The following is a 13,033-nucleotide window of genomic DNA, read 5'->3' as shown; positions in this document are numbered from 1 at the left end:
TGGTTACATGACAATTAATACAGAAGACTTGGTTGTCCCCAAACTTTCTCTCTTGTGCCACTATGAGATTGACATTTATGATTTAAATGTTAATTTGTCAGCAAAAATGAAAGAACTGCAAGGGAAGTTGGTATTGTACACAAATAGACAAATTATATCATGGTGACCCTTTTTATCCATCAGATCGAAGTTTTTGTGACATGTAAGAATCCCTTTAGACTACATTAAAGACTGAGTTCATGGAAAGAAACTGTATTTTCATAAAGTTGGAAGGAGAGGTACCCGCCTACTTTCTGTCTCATAAGCTGTAATTCTGCTTTGTTTCTCCTACCTTGTTCATCACAATAATGATGCTATTCAGAGACCCGAAATGAGAAAGAAACTACATGAAAAAAACGTACTGTATAGCATGTAATCTGTGTAGCAAGAGTGAGTGGAGAGTCTCAAAATGAGAGAGGTGACGAAGAAACATACCTGTTTAACATCATAAGCGAAGAGCACATATTTGAGATCAGGTGACACAGAATATTTGGCCACGTTGAAATTTATCTAGAAATAAAGAAAGATCAAGCTTTAATGTATGCCATTTCAATCATCATCATCATATGATTTATATTATAATGCAAACCTGTCATTTAATATACAGTATGATAAACTTATCTACTTACAAATGTTGTGTTTGTCAGGACAATCTCTGTTTCGTTTTTAAGGATATCGAACTTGATGACATGGCCGTCACTGTTTCTGTAGATGACTTTAGAGTCTGTGAATAGAAAAAAAGGGAACAAAAAAAAAACATTTGTATGAAAGAGTCAGAACAAGGGTCATCTCTGGATCTTTTGAGTTATGCAACTGCGGCTCATATAACAAAGAATAGCTTTACAAGTAAGCACAGCTGTCTTTACTGAACACCTCTGGTTAATCCAACAGCTGCCAGTGCTGCATTTGGATTGCACGCTGCACCCAGAGGAAAAAGCTTCCCCTGCTTCCACAAAGTTTCTCCTCTTACCATATGCGGCAGAGAAAAAATCATTTTTACTTTCACATAAAAAAACTAAATACTGAACAAGTAATACAATTAAACAAAAGCAAAAACGATCGTCTCAGGCATCACGCTAATACCTGGACATTGAACGACAAACATCTTACAATCATAAATACAGACAGTAATACTAAGGTCAAACATTATTGCAGTTTTTCGAGATTTTAGTTTGATAAAAAACCTCAAATCCGGGCCTGCCTATGAAAAGAATATTTAGAACTGATAACAAAGAACTCTTTCCAGTGATCTTTAACACAGTTGTTCCCTCTCAGGGAACTCGAGCTGCGTAAAAACGCTGTGGGAACGCCTCTGCGTGACCGCGTCATGAAGCACGTGTGAAATCTAACCAATGGCGACCTGGTACGTCATAGGCGGGCGACACTGGACCAGGGCGCTATAAAAGGTTTATCCCCCGTCCACCATCAAAGTATATGTGGCCCTGTCGGCAACCCATGCCCCACTAGACTGGCATCCCGCTTCCTAGCTTGAGTTCCCTGAGAGGGAATGTCTCTCGGTTACGTATGTAACCTTTGTTCCCTGAAGGGAACGAGACGCTGCGTAAACTTTCTGCCATACTCCCGGCCGGCCCCCGGCATTTGATTCGGCCTTTCAAAGATGAATAGTCCTGCCCTTCGGGTCACTTTATAGCGCCCTGGTCCCGGCATCGCCCGCCTATGACGTACCAGCTCGCCATTGGTTAGATTGGTTAGTGCTTCATGACACGGTCACGCAGTGGCGTTCCCACAGCGTTTTTACGCAGCGTCTCGTTCCCTTCAGGGAACAAAGGTTACATACATAACCGAGAGACGTTAACCCTAACCTGCAGCTGGCCAGTTGAGAACCACTGCCTTAAAACCTCACCGCAGGTCTCCACACTGCATTGCACTTTTCTTCTTAAATAATGAAATGTTTGTAGCTGAAGAAGAACAAACTAAGACTCTAATGTATAAGTAATGTTCTACGTCTGCAACCTGATGAATAATGAAATGCCTTGGCTTTTTCTCCTGCCGTGTCTAACTCACTTCTGTGGAGAAATGGCTGCTATACACAACACACTAACGCTACCACTGAGGCTTTCATTTGTCATTTTCACCAGGTAAATACTCATGTAAGATTTCTTAAAGCTGAATGAAAGAGACTATCCCACTAGTACATACTGTACTTACAACTTGAGACCACCATTTTGGGTACATCTTTCAAATTGATGTGACCAGAGATACACAAAATACATACTAAAGTGGAACATAAAAAGGAAAACTATGAGTTAACAATACAGAAGAAGACAACCAGTCTGAGGCGGTCTGTGAGCTCTCTGTCAGCCAGCCAGGTCTTGTACTTTCATTTGGTGATTTTCATCTGTGAAGATGCCATTTCACAGAGATACGTAGATCCAACGTGTCTTTGGGAGATGAGTATTTATTCTTATTGGCAAACAGACATACACATGATAATTTAAAATATAACTAAGGCTTGGGTAATGAATCATGTTACACTTCCAAGATATATACTCACATATTGTCATTTTTCTTATAAACCTTTGAGATCTCTGAGTTCTAAAAATCCAGCTCCAGACACTCTTTTTTTTTTAAATGAGATAATCCACAATCAACTATGCGGCCAGTGTTTGGTTGTCAATAATCATGTTTAGGCCATGTAAAAGGGATGCAATGTGTTTATCTCAGCTTTCTTTGCCAGGACTTGGATCAATGTCATCAGGGGCATTTGCAGTTGGACCAGGCTTTTGATGGGTGAAAAGGGCTGAGAAGTATGATGTGTTTTTTTGTTTGGAAAGGTTATTTATCTGGATTTTATTCAAAATCAGCAAACTCTATTCTTTCAGTTTGAACCCAGTATTTCTGCAGGGTTGCTGATAACAATTTAGCTATACTAATATTATTGGCACTATTTATCAGAGGTGTGGACTTGAGTCATGTGATCTGCACTCGAGTCATGAATTTGATGACTCGACAAAATGTACAAAGACTTGCAACTGGACTTGGACTTTAACATCGATGACTCGTGACTTCACTTGGACTTGCGCCTTTTGACTCGAGAAGACTGGCTACTTCCCATGAAAACTGGGAAAAAACATTTTCACATGGCCGCGCCATTCTCAGTTTATCTGCATCTGTCAAAAAAATGTGCACCACCTGTATGCAGAGAGCGCTGCCCGCACGACATCCAATCACTGCAGTCCCACGTTGTTTCGATTCGACAGCATCTAAACAGGCACATTGCAAGACAACCAATGAAACGCAACAACGCGCCAGTTGGCAAAATGATACCGAACATAGTTTCGTTTGGCTTAAAAAAAAAGACGAGGTAGTCAACAAAAAACGAGTTGCAATTTGCAAAACATGCGGGTCGAAGATTACAGACGGAGCTGCCACAACGTCCAACTTTGTTCGAAACCTGAAGCTGCACAAAAGCAGGAAGGTAAATTTTGAATGAATGCTGAGCACCTTATCGGATGTACCGTAACTTACTAGCTGCTGCATATGTACTTTATCAACGAGATAGCTGGTTCATGCTTACAAAAATAGGGATTTTTGAACTCAGATTATATGTGCTACATGAATGTAGCACTCAGTTGGAAAACCCTGCCAACATCATGTCAACGTCCGTTTTTAAGTATCATAACACAGTCACAGTATTACATTACATTACATGTCATTTAGCTGACGCTTTTATCCAAAGCGACTTACAATAAGTGCATTTCCACAGATACACCATTAGCCATCCCTTTTCATATCATGCCCAAACAGCAGGCAGCGCATGGATATAGAGAGCTACGGGGTCTATGGTTCTGTGAGGCAGCGCACCTCTGGGATATATACAGTATATAATAAAATAATAATGATTATAGTACTAATGTTCAGAGATGCAATAGATTATTATTGTCCAGTAACTAATGGGAATATTGTAGCTTATTTTTGGTTTGATTTGGTTTACTTTAGTTATTTAGCCGGCATCCCTGAAAAAAGATTTCTTGGGATCTTCATTAATGTGAAAATGGCCCAGTCTGAAGAAGGGATCACTGCCCCCTTTTCAGACACAGTCTACCTGAAAACAGCTGCCTTGGATCCAGCCTTTTGTCTGCTGTGGATTGAGCCCCATGTGCTGGTCAACCGTGACATCAAGGCAGAGGTGTAACAACGAGTTAAAGGTAAATATTATTGACTTGCAATGCAACTTAAATGCAACCTAAAATAATTTTGATCTTAATCTGATCTAGGATCTAATGTGATATTAAACTGACTTTCACAACAATAATAATGTTCAGTCTAGCACAGTATCATCCACATCAGTAATGGTAATAAGGGCTATTTTGTTTCTGCTGTTGTGACGCGTTTTTTTTTTTAATTGATCCTGCAAGATGCTGCAGAGACTGAGCAACCTGTGCCTGTGCCGGTGCCTGCTGAAGATGAACTAGAGGACATGGAAGGAGAAGGGCTGTTTGTTGCATACCATAAGACTCAGAAAAGGGATGTTGGGACCCCACCAGCAGTACAGCTAAGTCAGGATTTTATTGATGACATGTTTAAAAAAGTTTAGACTAAAAGGACACATGTCTATTTCTGTTTTGTAATATGAGGTCAATACAATAAAGGACGGAAGCTGCTGTGCATTGTTCTAGTGCAATATGCTGTTGAAATACAAACATTTTTTGTGACAATTACATTTTCTGTTTTAGACTGTGTTTGGTTAATGTAATTGTATAAAAAGAGGTTTAAACACATACAAATCTTACAGACATACATGATTTGTATACATTTTATTTCTGTGGTAAGAGGACTTGAAATGACTCGAAACTAAAATGGTAAGACTTTGGACTCGACTTGGGACTTGCCTCATCTTTGACTCGACTTGACTCGGGACTCGAGGGCAACGACTTGAGACTTACTTGTGACTTGCATAACAATGACTTTGTCCCACCTCTGCTATTTAAATACTATTGATGAATCTGGATTTATGGGCTTAAGGAGTTGCAGCAAAGGATTGTTTCCTTGTGAAAGTTATAAAGTCAAAATGTATTGAGGAAGTGTTTTTTACCAAACATGTTTTATTTAATAAAATGTTCTACTTCAATCAGTATCTTTTGACGACTTGCTCTTATACTTAGGAGCTGTGGTGGCGGGGTGTGGTCAGCTCAGCTGCAGAGGGCAAAGCGGTGGAGTGGTTCAGGGAACCGTGGAGCAGACGCTCAGGGGCGAGGCCGAGGAGCGGAATGAACGAACGAACAAACGAACAAACGAGCAAGCAAGCAGCGGAAAATAAAACTGCAAATAAAGTGTGTTGCTACCCCGACCCATGTGTCCATAAAGAGAACCCCGCTGAGATAAGCTTTATCTCGGCTACAGGAACATTTTTACTGTATTTAAAAAAAAATGTTTGCCATCTCTGCACACAAAAGGTAAAACTTTATTAACAGGCTGGTTTAGCACCAATTTCACAGAAACCTAAATGATCTGAACTTCCTGCTTTGTCTACTTTGAGCTGGAAAGTCATAAACAACATCGACGTAAACACGAACAGCTGCAATTCAACCACGTGTTCTAATTGAACACACTATGCTATAGATTGCGTGCATACTCTTTGCCCAGACCCTTTTTCGCAGTCTTTGCTACACTCGAGGGAGGAAGTTGGGCACGGTTTGAAAAAGAAGGACAAGGGAATTTTAGCTGAGTTGAGAGCCCTTCCATTGGCAGATAACGATTCACAGCCAATGGAGAGCAGAGTCTGAGGACAAGGGGGAACTCGGGGCACAATGCAATATGCATAGGACACACTGAATTATTTAGAGAAGGTTGCATAATGTAATGCTTGAACGCTGTATCGGCAGTCCGTACAATGTCACAGCTGGTCAAGCTCAAAGCCAACTTGTTAGATCTAGAACACGCGTGCTTGGTTATGCTGGGGATGAATGTAAAAATGGGGTCGCATGTGCTAGTGTGTAAGGACGTCGCACCAGCCTCATACTGCTGAAGGGATTAATTAAAACTGCATCTGTCGCTTACTGCTTGCACACAAAAAAGATGAATTCCTTTGTAGTGTATATGCTGTACTATAGTACAACCGGAAATTCATCAGCGCAATTAGACAGATTAAACAATGTACAACGGGTAAACTATATTTTTTTTAATTTCTACTTCTAACGATTTCATTTAACCTCATTCATTATTATATATTATTATATTATAGAAAAACAATTCTTATTAAATACAATTCATAATCTTCATAATTGTTGTACTCAATACCGGTGGAATAAATAAACCCTTAGGATGAAAGACTCAAAGGCACATCGTTCACACATTCCGAGCTGCGTGACATGAATACAATAGACAACAATGAATAAACAACAAACACTAAGTACAATAGCCATTGATGAGGTCCAGTAAGTGGGCACACATGCACATTTGACGAGGGAGGGGACATTGTGGCTCTGCTCACAGTTTTTTTCAATTGTTAACAAGCGTTGTTTAATACTGAAACCACACTTTCAAAACTCTTCATTCCAACCAACAAAACCCTTCGTACATGTCTCAAAATAAACTCGTTCCACCGATCACTGGCAACAGATTCTTAGAAAACATGTCACTCATAACACACTGACATAGAAAAGGCAGCATTACATATTTTATTGAAAGTTTGAATTAATTCGCATTACTTCATTATAGAATAACAGATTTTTAATTAATTGAATGTACTAAAGCAAACGTATGTAACAAGAATGAATCAGAAATAATTAGTTTTCCTGCACATCTGAAAAGCTTCTGCCCCTTCCTCCTCTCTGAGGCAATCTTTGGATCTTAAAACACAATAATTATTGTACTGTAATATGTGCTGTAATATGTATCATCTCATCTGTTGTTTTGCTGGAAGATGTGTACTATTGACGTAACTGAGTGGTGCAGATTTGGCTGCAGCCACAGACCGGCCTCTCTCAACATACTATAACATTCTATTCTGTAATATTAAAAAAAACATTCTACACTGTAACATTCTACACTGTAACATTCTATACTGGAATATCCTCTCTGTCTCATGTGTTCAGAAACTGTAGGAATTGTTAAATGAACACGCTACTACCAGACCAATCAAATACCTTTCCAGAATATCCAAAGACCACCATCACATGAGACAGGTACCATTGTAGCCCAGATTTGAAACCCTGGCAGGACAAGCCACAGCTCACTTCTCTTACTTAACAAGACAAAAAGAAGGAAAGAAAGAGCAGATATTGATGTTGTACAATTGTTGAGGTGTAATGAGATTGTTTACTACAGAGTTGACCGACTATTATGATGTTAAATGGATTCCACAAGTTCTTTCTTGTGTATTTTATTTTTTGATGCCCTAATTTTAATTGAAATTAGAGAGAAACATTTTTAATGTATTTCCGTGTATTATTTTTATTTAGCTTAATTTGAGAATATTAGTGAAGATATAAAATGTTTATTTTCTTTGATTTGAATACACAGAAACGTTGATACTACTACTAGGCTACTGGAAGATACATGACGTCACATATTATTGTATTATTGTTTCTTATTGTAATGTTCCGGACCTTTTCCCAAGAGGATTTTTTTCTCAATCTTGACCTTTTGGAATTTTAATGAATACCCCTGTTTCGAAGTGTAATGTGTTCTCCGGGTTGAGTCACTACCATGTTGGAAGCAATCACTGGCTGGCTCTAGAATACATATTAGTATGAGGGATGAATTATTGACCCCAAAATATTTCAAAGCACGCGTGTGTTAAACGAGCATGCTGTTCAAATATATAATTGTGAAAATGTTGTTGTTGTCTGCTGTTTCCACGATCAAGAGCTCTAACTTTTAATCAAAAACGTTTTCGACAACATGAGTCTTTGAGGATTTATTAATGGGAACACAAATGTGTAATTAGTCGAGCTTAAGCGAGGAGCCTTTCAGACTCCAGATACTTCAGGAGCTGCAATGCAACTTGTCATGGCAACTCCTTAAAGTCGATGTACTGTAAATGACACATTGGTCTTGCCCTTGTGCTTGATCCGGTCTGTTTTTAAGTGTATATCTCACCTAAGTAGACCGTTTTGTTGTGAAATTTCGTTACCAGCACACAACAGGTGAAACATGAGTGAGAGTTGGAGACAGAAATGTCATTGCTGCCAGATTTTGCTGTGTGCAAATACAGAAAGCGTAGCTTTGTCTTAGATTTTTGACGGCATAGCTGAATATAAATGTGAACGGTACACGAAAACAAGACTTCTCCTTGAGGAATACTTTGTTTGATCACATCTGTTTGTTATAGTCTCTAACCAAGGTAAACAGAAAGGTGATCTCCACCAGCGGCTCTGGATAGCTGTCCTGTACTTATGTAAAGAAAACAGATTCTTAAAACATACAGCCGAGGAAGCTCACTGCTAAAACTCCATATAAAGGTAATCACGGCTGTAAGTAGGAAATCAGTTAGGGGGTGCGGTTAGCAGAGGCATCGAGGCGGTCCAAGCAAAGACGCAGCCAATTCCTAATGTGAATGTATTGATGGACAACGTAGGACATCACCAGACCTCCAGGGGATTTCAGCTTACTGGCTAGTAAACTTTAGGTCATTATTTGATTTAATATTATATATGTGATTCACACTTTGACTCCACTGGGTTTTTTTCTAGATTTATTTTTAGAAAAAATATAAAATAGATTAAAATTGAAAAATTTATTCAGATTAATTTTTACGCCGGACCTCAGAGAGGAGCCTGCCCCGCGAGGCAGACGAGGCATGAATTCCTTGCAGCTGCTGCACTTCTGTTATACGATAGATTCGTAAAAGTGGGTCGTTCAGCGTCACCGAACAATGCCACTCATGAGTTTTTACACATGTTGTGGGTATCAGCAGAGATCACAGACAGTGGCTCAGCATTGGATGTCAAATAACCGGCCACCCTTTGCCCGCTGAGCAGACAAATCTCTAACATCAGAGCACAACCTGTATCCTCTGAATCTATTTTTTTTTTCTCCACCCAGAGAACATTCTATGATTAGATTAGAATGGGTGAGATGGATGAGGGTCACACCTCCTCGCCAACGTGATTCTTTCAGACGTCACCAATAAAGAGGTTTAATTCACTTTTGAGCCTTATTTATTTATTCAGAATCACATGTGTTTGTGTGCACCACGTGGGTTTGACATTCCAAGTATTAACATAGTTCAGTGCCGCTTCAGTGACGGCAAAGTGCAGTGGGAAAAGAAAACGGGCTAAAACGCAATGGCACTCTTGCCTAGGTGTTTGTTCGCATGTAGTGTTTCATTAGCCTTGTCTATCAGTGCTAATACACTATTTCATCTTTCATTTCTTCATTTCTGGGTGTGTGGAAAGAAGGTGGACCACCGGCGGCCTTCTCTGGGCCTTCTCTTCTGCGCACTCCCACCACATTTGTGACACCACTGGACATGCAAGCTAAGATGGAAATGCAGTGTGGGAATCATTTTCCATTAAGCAACGGTCACACTACTGCTGCAGGGAATGTAGGCCCATGAAATATGAAAATAATTCTCCATCCATCTTCAAACCGCTTATCCCTCATACAGGGTCGCGGGGGGGCCGGAGTCAATCCCAGCTCACTTCAAGCAAGAGACAGGGTACACCCTGGATCGGTCGCCAGCCAATCGTAGCGCTGACGAAGAGACAAACAACCATTCACACTCACATCCACACACCTACGGGCAATATAGAGTTACCAATCAACCCAATCCCCAGCGCATGTCTTTGGGCTGTGGGAGGAAGCCGGAGTACTCGCAAAGAACCCACGCAGACACGGGGAGTACATGCAGACTCTACACAGAAAGGCCACTAGGCAGAGTCAAACCCAGAACAGTGCTAACCACCACACCACCGTGCGAGAGACAGATTCCCCATACTGCAATGTCTGCAACATACATTTTATTCCCAAAACCTGCTCTCCTTTCGCTTTGCTTTTCCTCCTGATCACATTGTTCTCCTCGTCATCATTCTCTATAACATAATCAGCAACAAAAGCAGATGAACATGACACACTCTTCTCTTAACAAAAGTGTTCCACCTCAGGGAAGCAGGCCTGCACCTGGTGGCCACATTGTTCAGTGGAGTCAGCAGTTCTGCTTCCAACCAGGACTTTTCCCTGTGGTTCCATCAGGGACATTTCCATTACCTTCAAGGTCTTTTATCACTGGGTCACCTTTCTGGAACTCTCCAAATGCAGTTACATCCCATAATGGAAGAACGATTTGTGCTAAATGACTACGGAAAAACGTTTCAGCATAATGACATTCAACACTACACTTAGGTAACGACTCACACAAAATATTTTCAATTTGAACCAAGATACGCTGGCTGCAGGGCAGTGTGGCGGATTCCACTGTCAATTCAGTTCTAACATTACGTTTAGCTGTCAAGTTTAACTATCAGACAATATTCAGTAATTTTTTCTAAAGGACCATGAGCATTAATGCTTTCTAACCACCTGTATTTGATCGTTTCGTATTGTGAACAACATATCTGTGTGGAAATCATCAGAAGGAGAGCAGCTAATGTTAGCAGCTATTTCCTTTTGTACAGATTCAGTATTTGGCAAAGGTAAATCATAACCTTGTGATGATGTATACCAGGGGGGCCTACTAGGTTGATTGCCTGCCATCGGAAATAAAATCTAGAGGGTGGGCTGTGCTTGTATTTCCCTCTTCTATTCTTGAGACAAAGCTGTTTAACAATACACGTAATCATTCTCCCAACCTCACCCATTCATACACCAATGACAGGAGCTACCATTATAAGGAATTTGCGTCCGTGAGGCAGGCCTCTCTCTGGAGGTTTGTCGCTAAAATAAATACCTTGACAAAACCTAAAGCAAACCCAGTGCAGACAGTGTAAATCACAATAAAAAATATTCAACTAAATAGAGTCTCCACGTGGACAAATTCAACGGTGTGATGTTATCCTGTCTAGCTGCCGGATTTAGACACTCCCGATATTTCAGTCATAGTCAGCCACAGTATATGCATTTCTTTAGGACACGTATCTAAGCTTTACTCCTTTTCCTTTCCGAACGGTTTGACACTGGAATGGTGTAATCTAGGAAATTGTTATAAAAATAAAACATAAAAAAACATAATTATACCAGTAGCAACACAAACAATGAGAGAGTAGTCCATGAGTCTGCCACCCTGGAAACCTGTGAGGTTTAATAGGTGTCTTCCACAGCTTAAAATCATCTAAAAAGAAATACGAGTCCACAAGGAATAATCTTAGTCCGAAGAATTTGATGAACCTGGTTAGTTGAAGGCACAGCGCCTCAGGCATGTTTCAAAAGACAAACGCAGATTAAGTTGATCCCAGAGCCATCTGTTTCTACTGTGATTCTTGTTTACATCATGTCAACATTCTTTATTTTTTTTGTTATTATTACAATACCCAGTCGTCCTTCTTGAGTTCAAAAATAATTGTCTCTGAGCTGTCCAACAAATGAGAAAAGCTCTATGCACTGTGTGTGATCTCCTTTATCCTTCCTGCACATGGCTCTGGAGCTACTTAGCTATTTTAGTGCATTGGGGGAAAAGTCTGAGTCTGCAGAGTGGACAACTGGAGGTGGTATTTTTCTACCTAAATTGTAGCCAAAGAATCCAACAACCACTTCCTGGAGATGGACAGGTGGCACTGGCACGCTTCACATACTCTCTTTAATTGGTTTCCACTGTATCCTGTAGAAAGCACTGCATTTTATTTACTTAAGTGTCTGAGAGGCGATTAAAGGCTCCCTTAGACGAGCTGTGCAGTAAATAGTGACTCATACCACTTTTTCACTCAAACTGAGGAAAATACAGTTTTTTTGAACATGAGAGAACCCTACGGAAAAGAGACGTGAGTCCTTCCCCGTGGCTTCCTGTTATGTTCAGCTTTATGTCCGCCACATCATTTGTTGCAGGGATGGCAAAGAAAATGCTGGAAAGGGATGGAAATGTAGCGTGCCCATGTTTTCTACTGATTAGTTATTTGGCCTGTACAAGCCACGTTATTCATTGTGTTAATCAACGGAGGAGTTTCCCATTCATTTCATTATAGGAGGCAAATCAGCTTTATTTGTATAGCACATTTCAACAACAAGGCCATTCAAGTGCTTCACATAAAACCATTAAAAACCTCCAAACACAGACCAAGGTGCTTCGCAAACAGTTAAGAACATTGATTGAAACATAAATGGAAAAAGATTTTTAAAAAGAAGAATAAAGTAGAATAAAATCTGCCAGGTAGTTTAAGACTCTTTTAAAATTCCCCAAAGGCAGATGGGGTGGATTGACGGCAGTAGCCAAAAAAATAAGCCTTGTTTTTCAGTCCAGTACAACAGTTAACCCAATAGTTACTAGGTAAAGTGCATTTGTTGTGAACTATTATTATCAGAGCAGGGATATATACAGCAGCATGTGTGGGATTGGGTCAAAAATAAACTGCAATGTATGCTTGTGACAATGAAGGAACACGTCAGCTGAAGCTAGTGTGGTTCGGGGATATAATGGAGATACAGCACCTGAAACTGCAGGTACGGTATACACATTACAAAACATTAGATGCAGCAATTTATTAACGGATTTTGTCTTTTAATCAGATTTGTTGCCAATAAGAGAAGAAAATACCTTTTCAAATGTGTCCCCATCAGCTGTCAGTCAGGCCATGATGTCAGAGGATGTGGTTAGAGACGGAGAAACTATTCTGCCTCCTTTGTCCCAGGAAGTCTATATTTAAACCTTCCATGTTTAATTCATCGTTGAGCGTTGTCCTCGACCGGCCCAGTTTCCCAGTCTAGAACATCAAATGAAGTGAGGACTTAATGAAGTGAAATGTCAGAGCCCTATGGCAGGGTGCTGCAGGTTATAGATGGGATATGAATGTCACTCCATAATGCATTGGCCCTTATGACCCAGGGGGAAAAGCAGAGACCTGTGTGCAAAGTAGATCTCAACTCCGATGACACTGCAAGC

The 13,033-nt window shown here is 40.3% G+C and overlaps 1 protein-coding gene across 2 annotated transcripts in view; it reads right to left on the bottom strand.

The window, feature by feature from the left end:
• The window catches only part of LOC119228322 (inactive dipeptidyl peptidase 10-like), a 188,268-nt gene that overhangs the window by 56,608 nt on the left and 118,627 nt on the right, over positions 1–13,033 (bottom strand). For both annotated transcript variants that reach the window (XM_037487687.2, XM_037487688.2), the window contains exons 4-5: positions 669–763; positions 475–549 (exon numbers count right to left, since the gene is read on the bottom strand). In XM_037487687.2, the coding sequence (XP_037343584.2) occupies positions 475–549; positions 669–763 (170 nt within the window). The remainder of the gene's footprint in view (positions 1–474; positions 550–668; positions 764–13,033) is intronic.

This window comes from Pungitius pungitius, chromosome 10 (assembly GCF_949316345.1).
Source record: "Pungitius pungitius chromosome 10, fPunPun2.1, whole genome shotgun sequence".
NCBI classification, from domain to species: Eukaryota; Metazoa; Chordata; class Actinopteri; order Perciformes; family Gasterosteidae; genus Pungitius; species Pungitius pungitius.
Note: the sequence above shows the minus strand (reverse complement) of the source record. Positions and strands in the feature narration are given on the sequence as shown.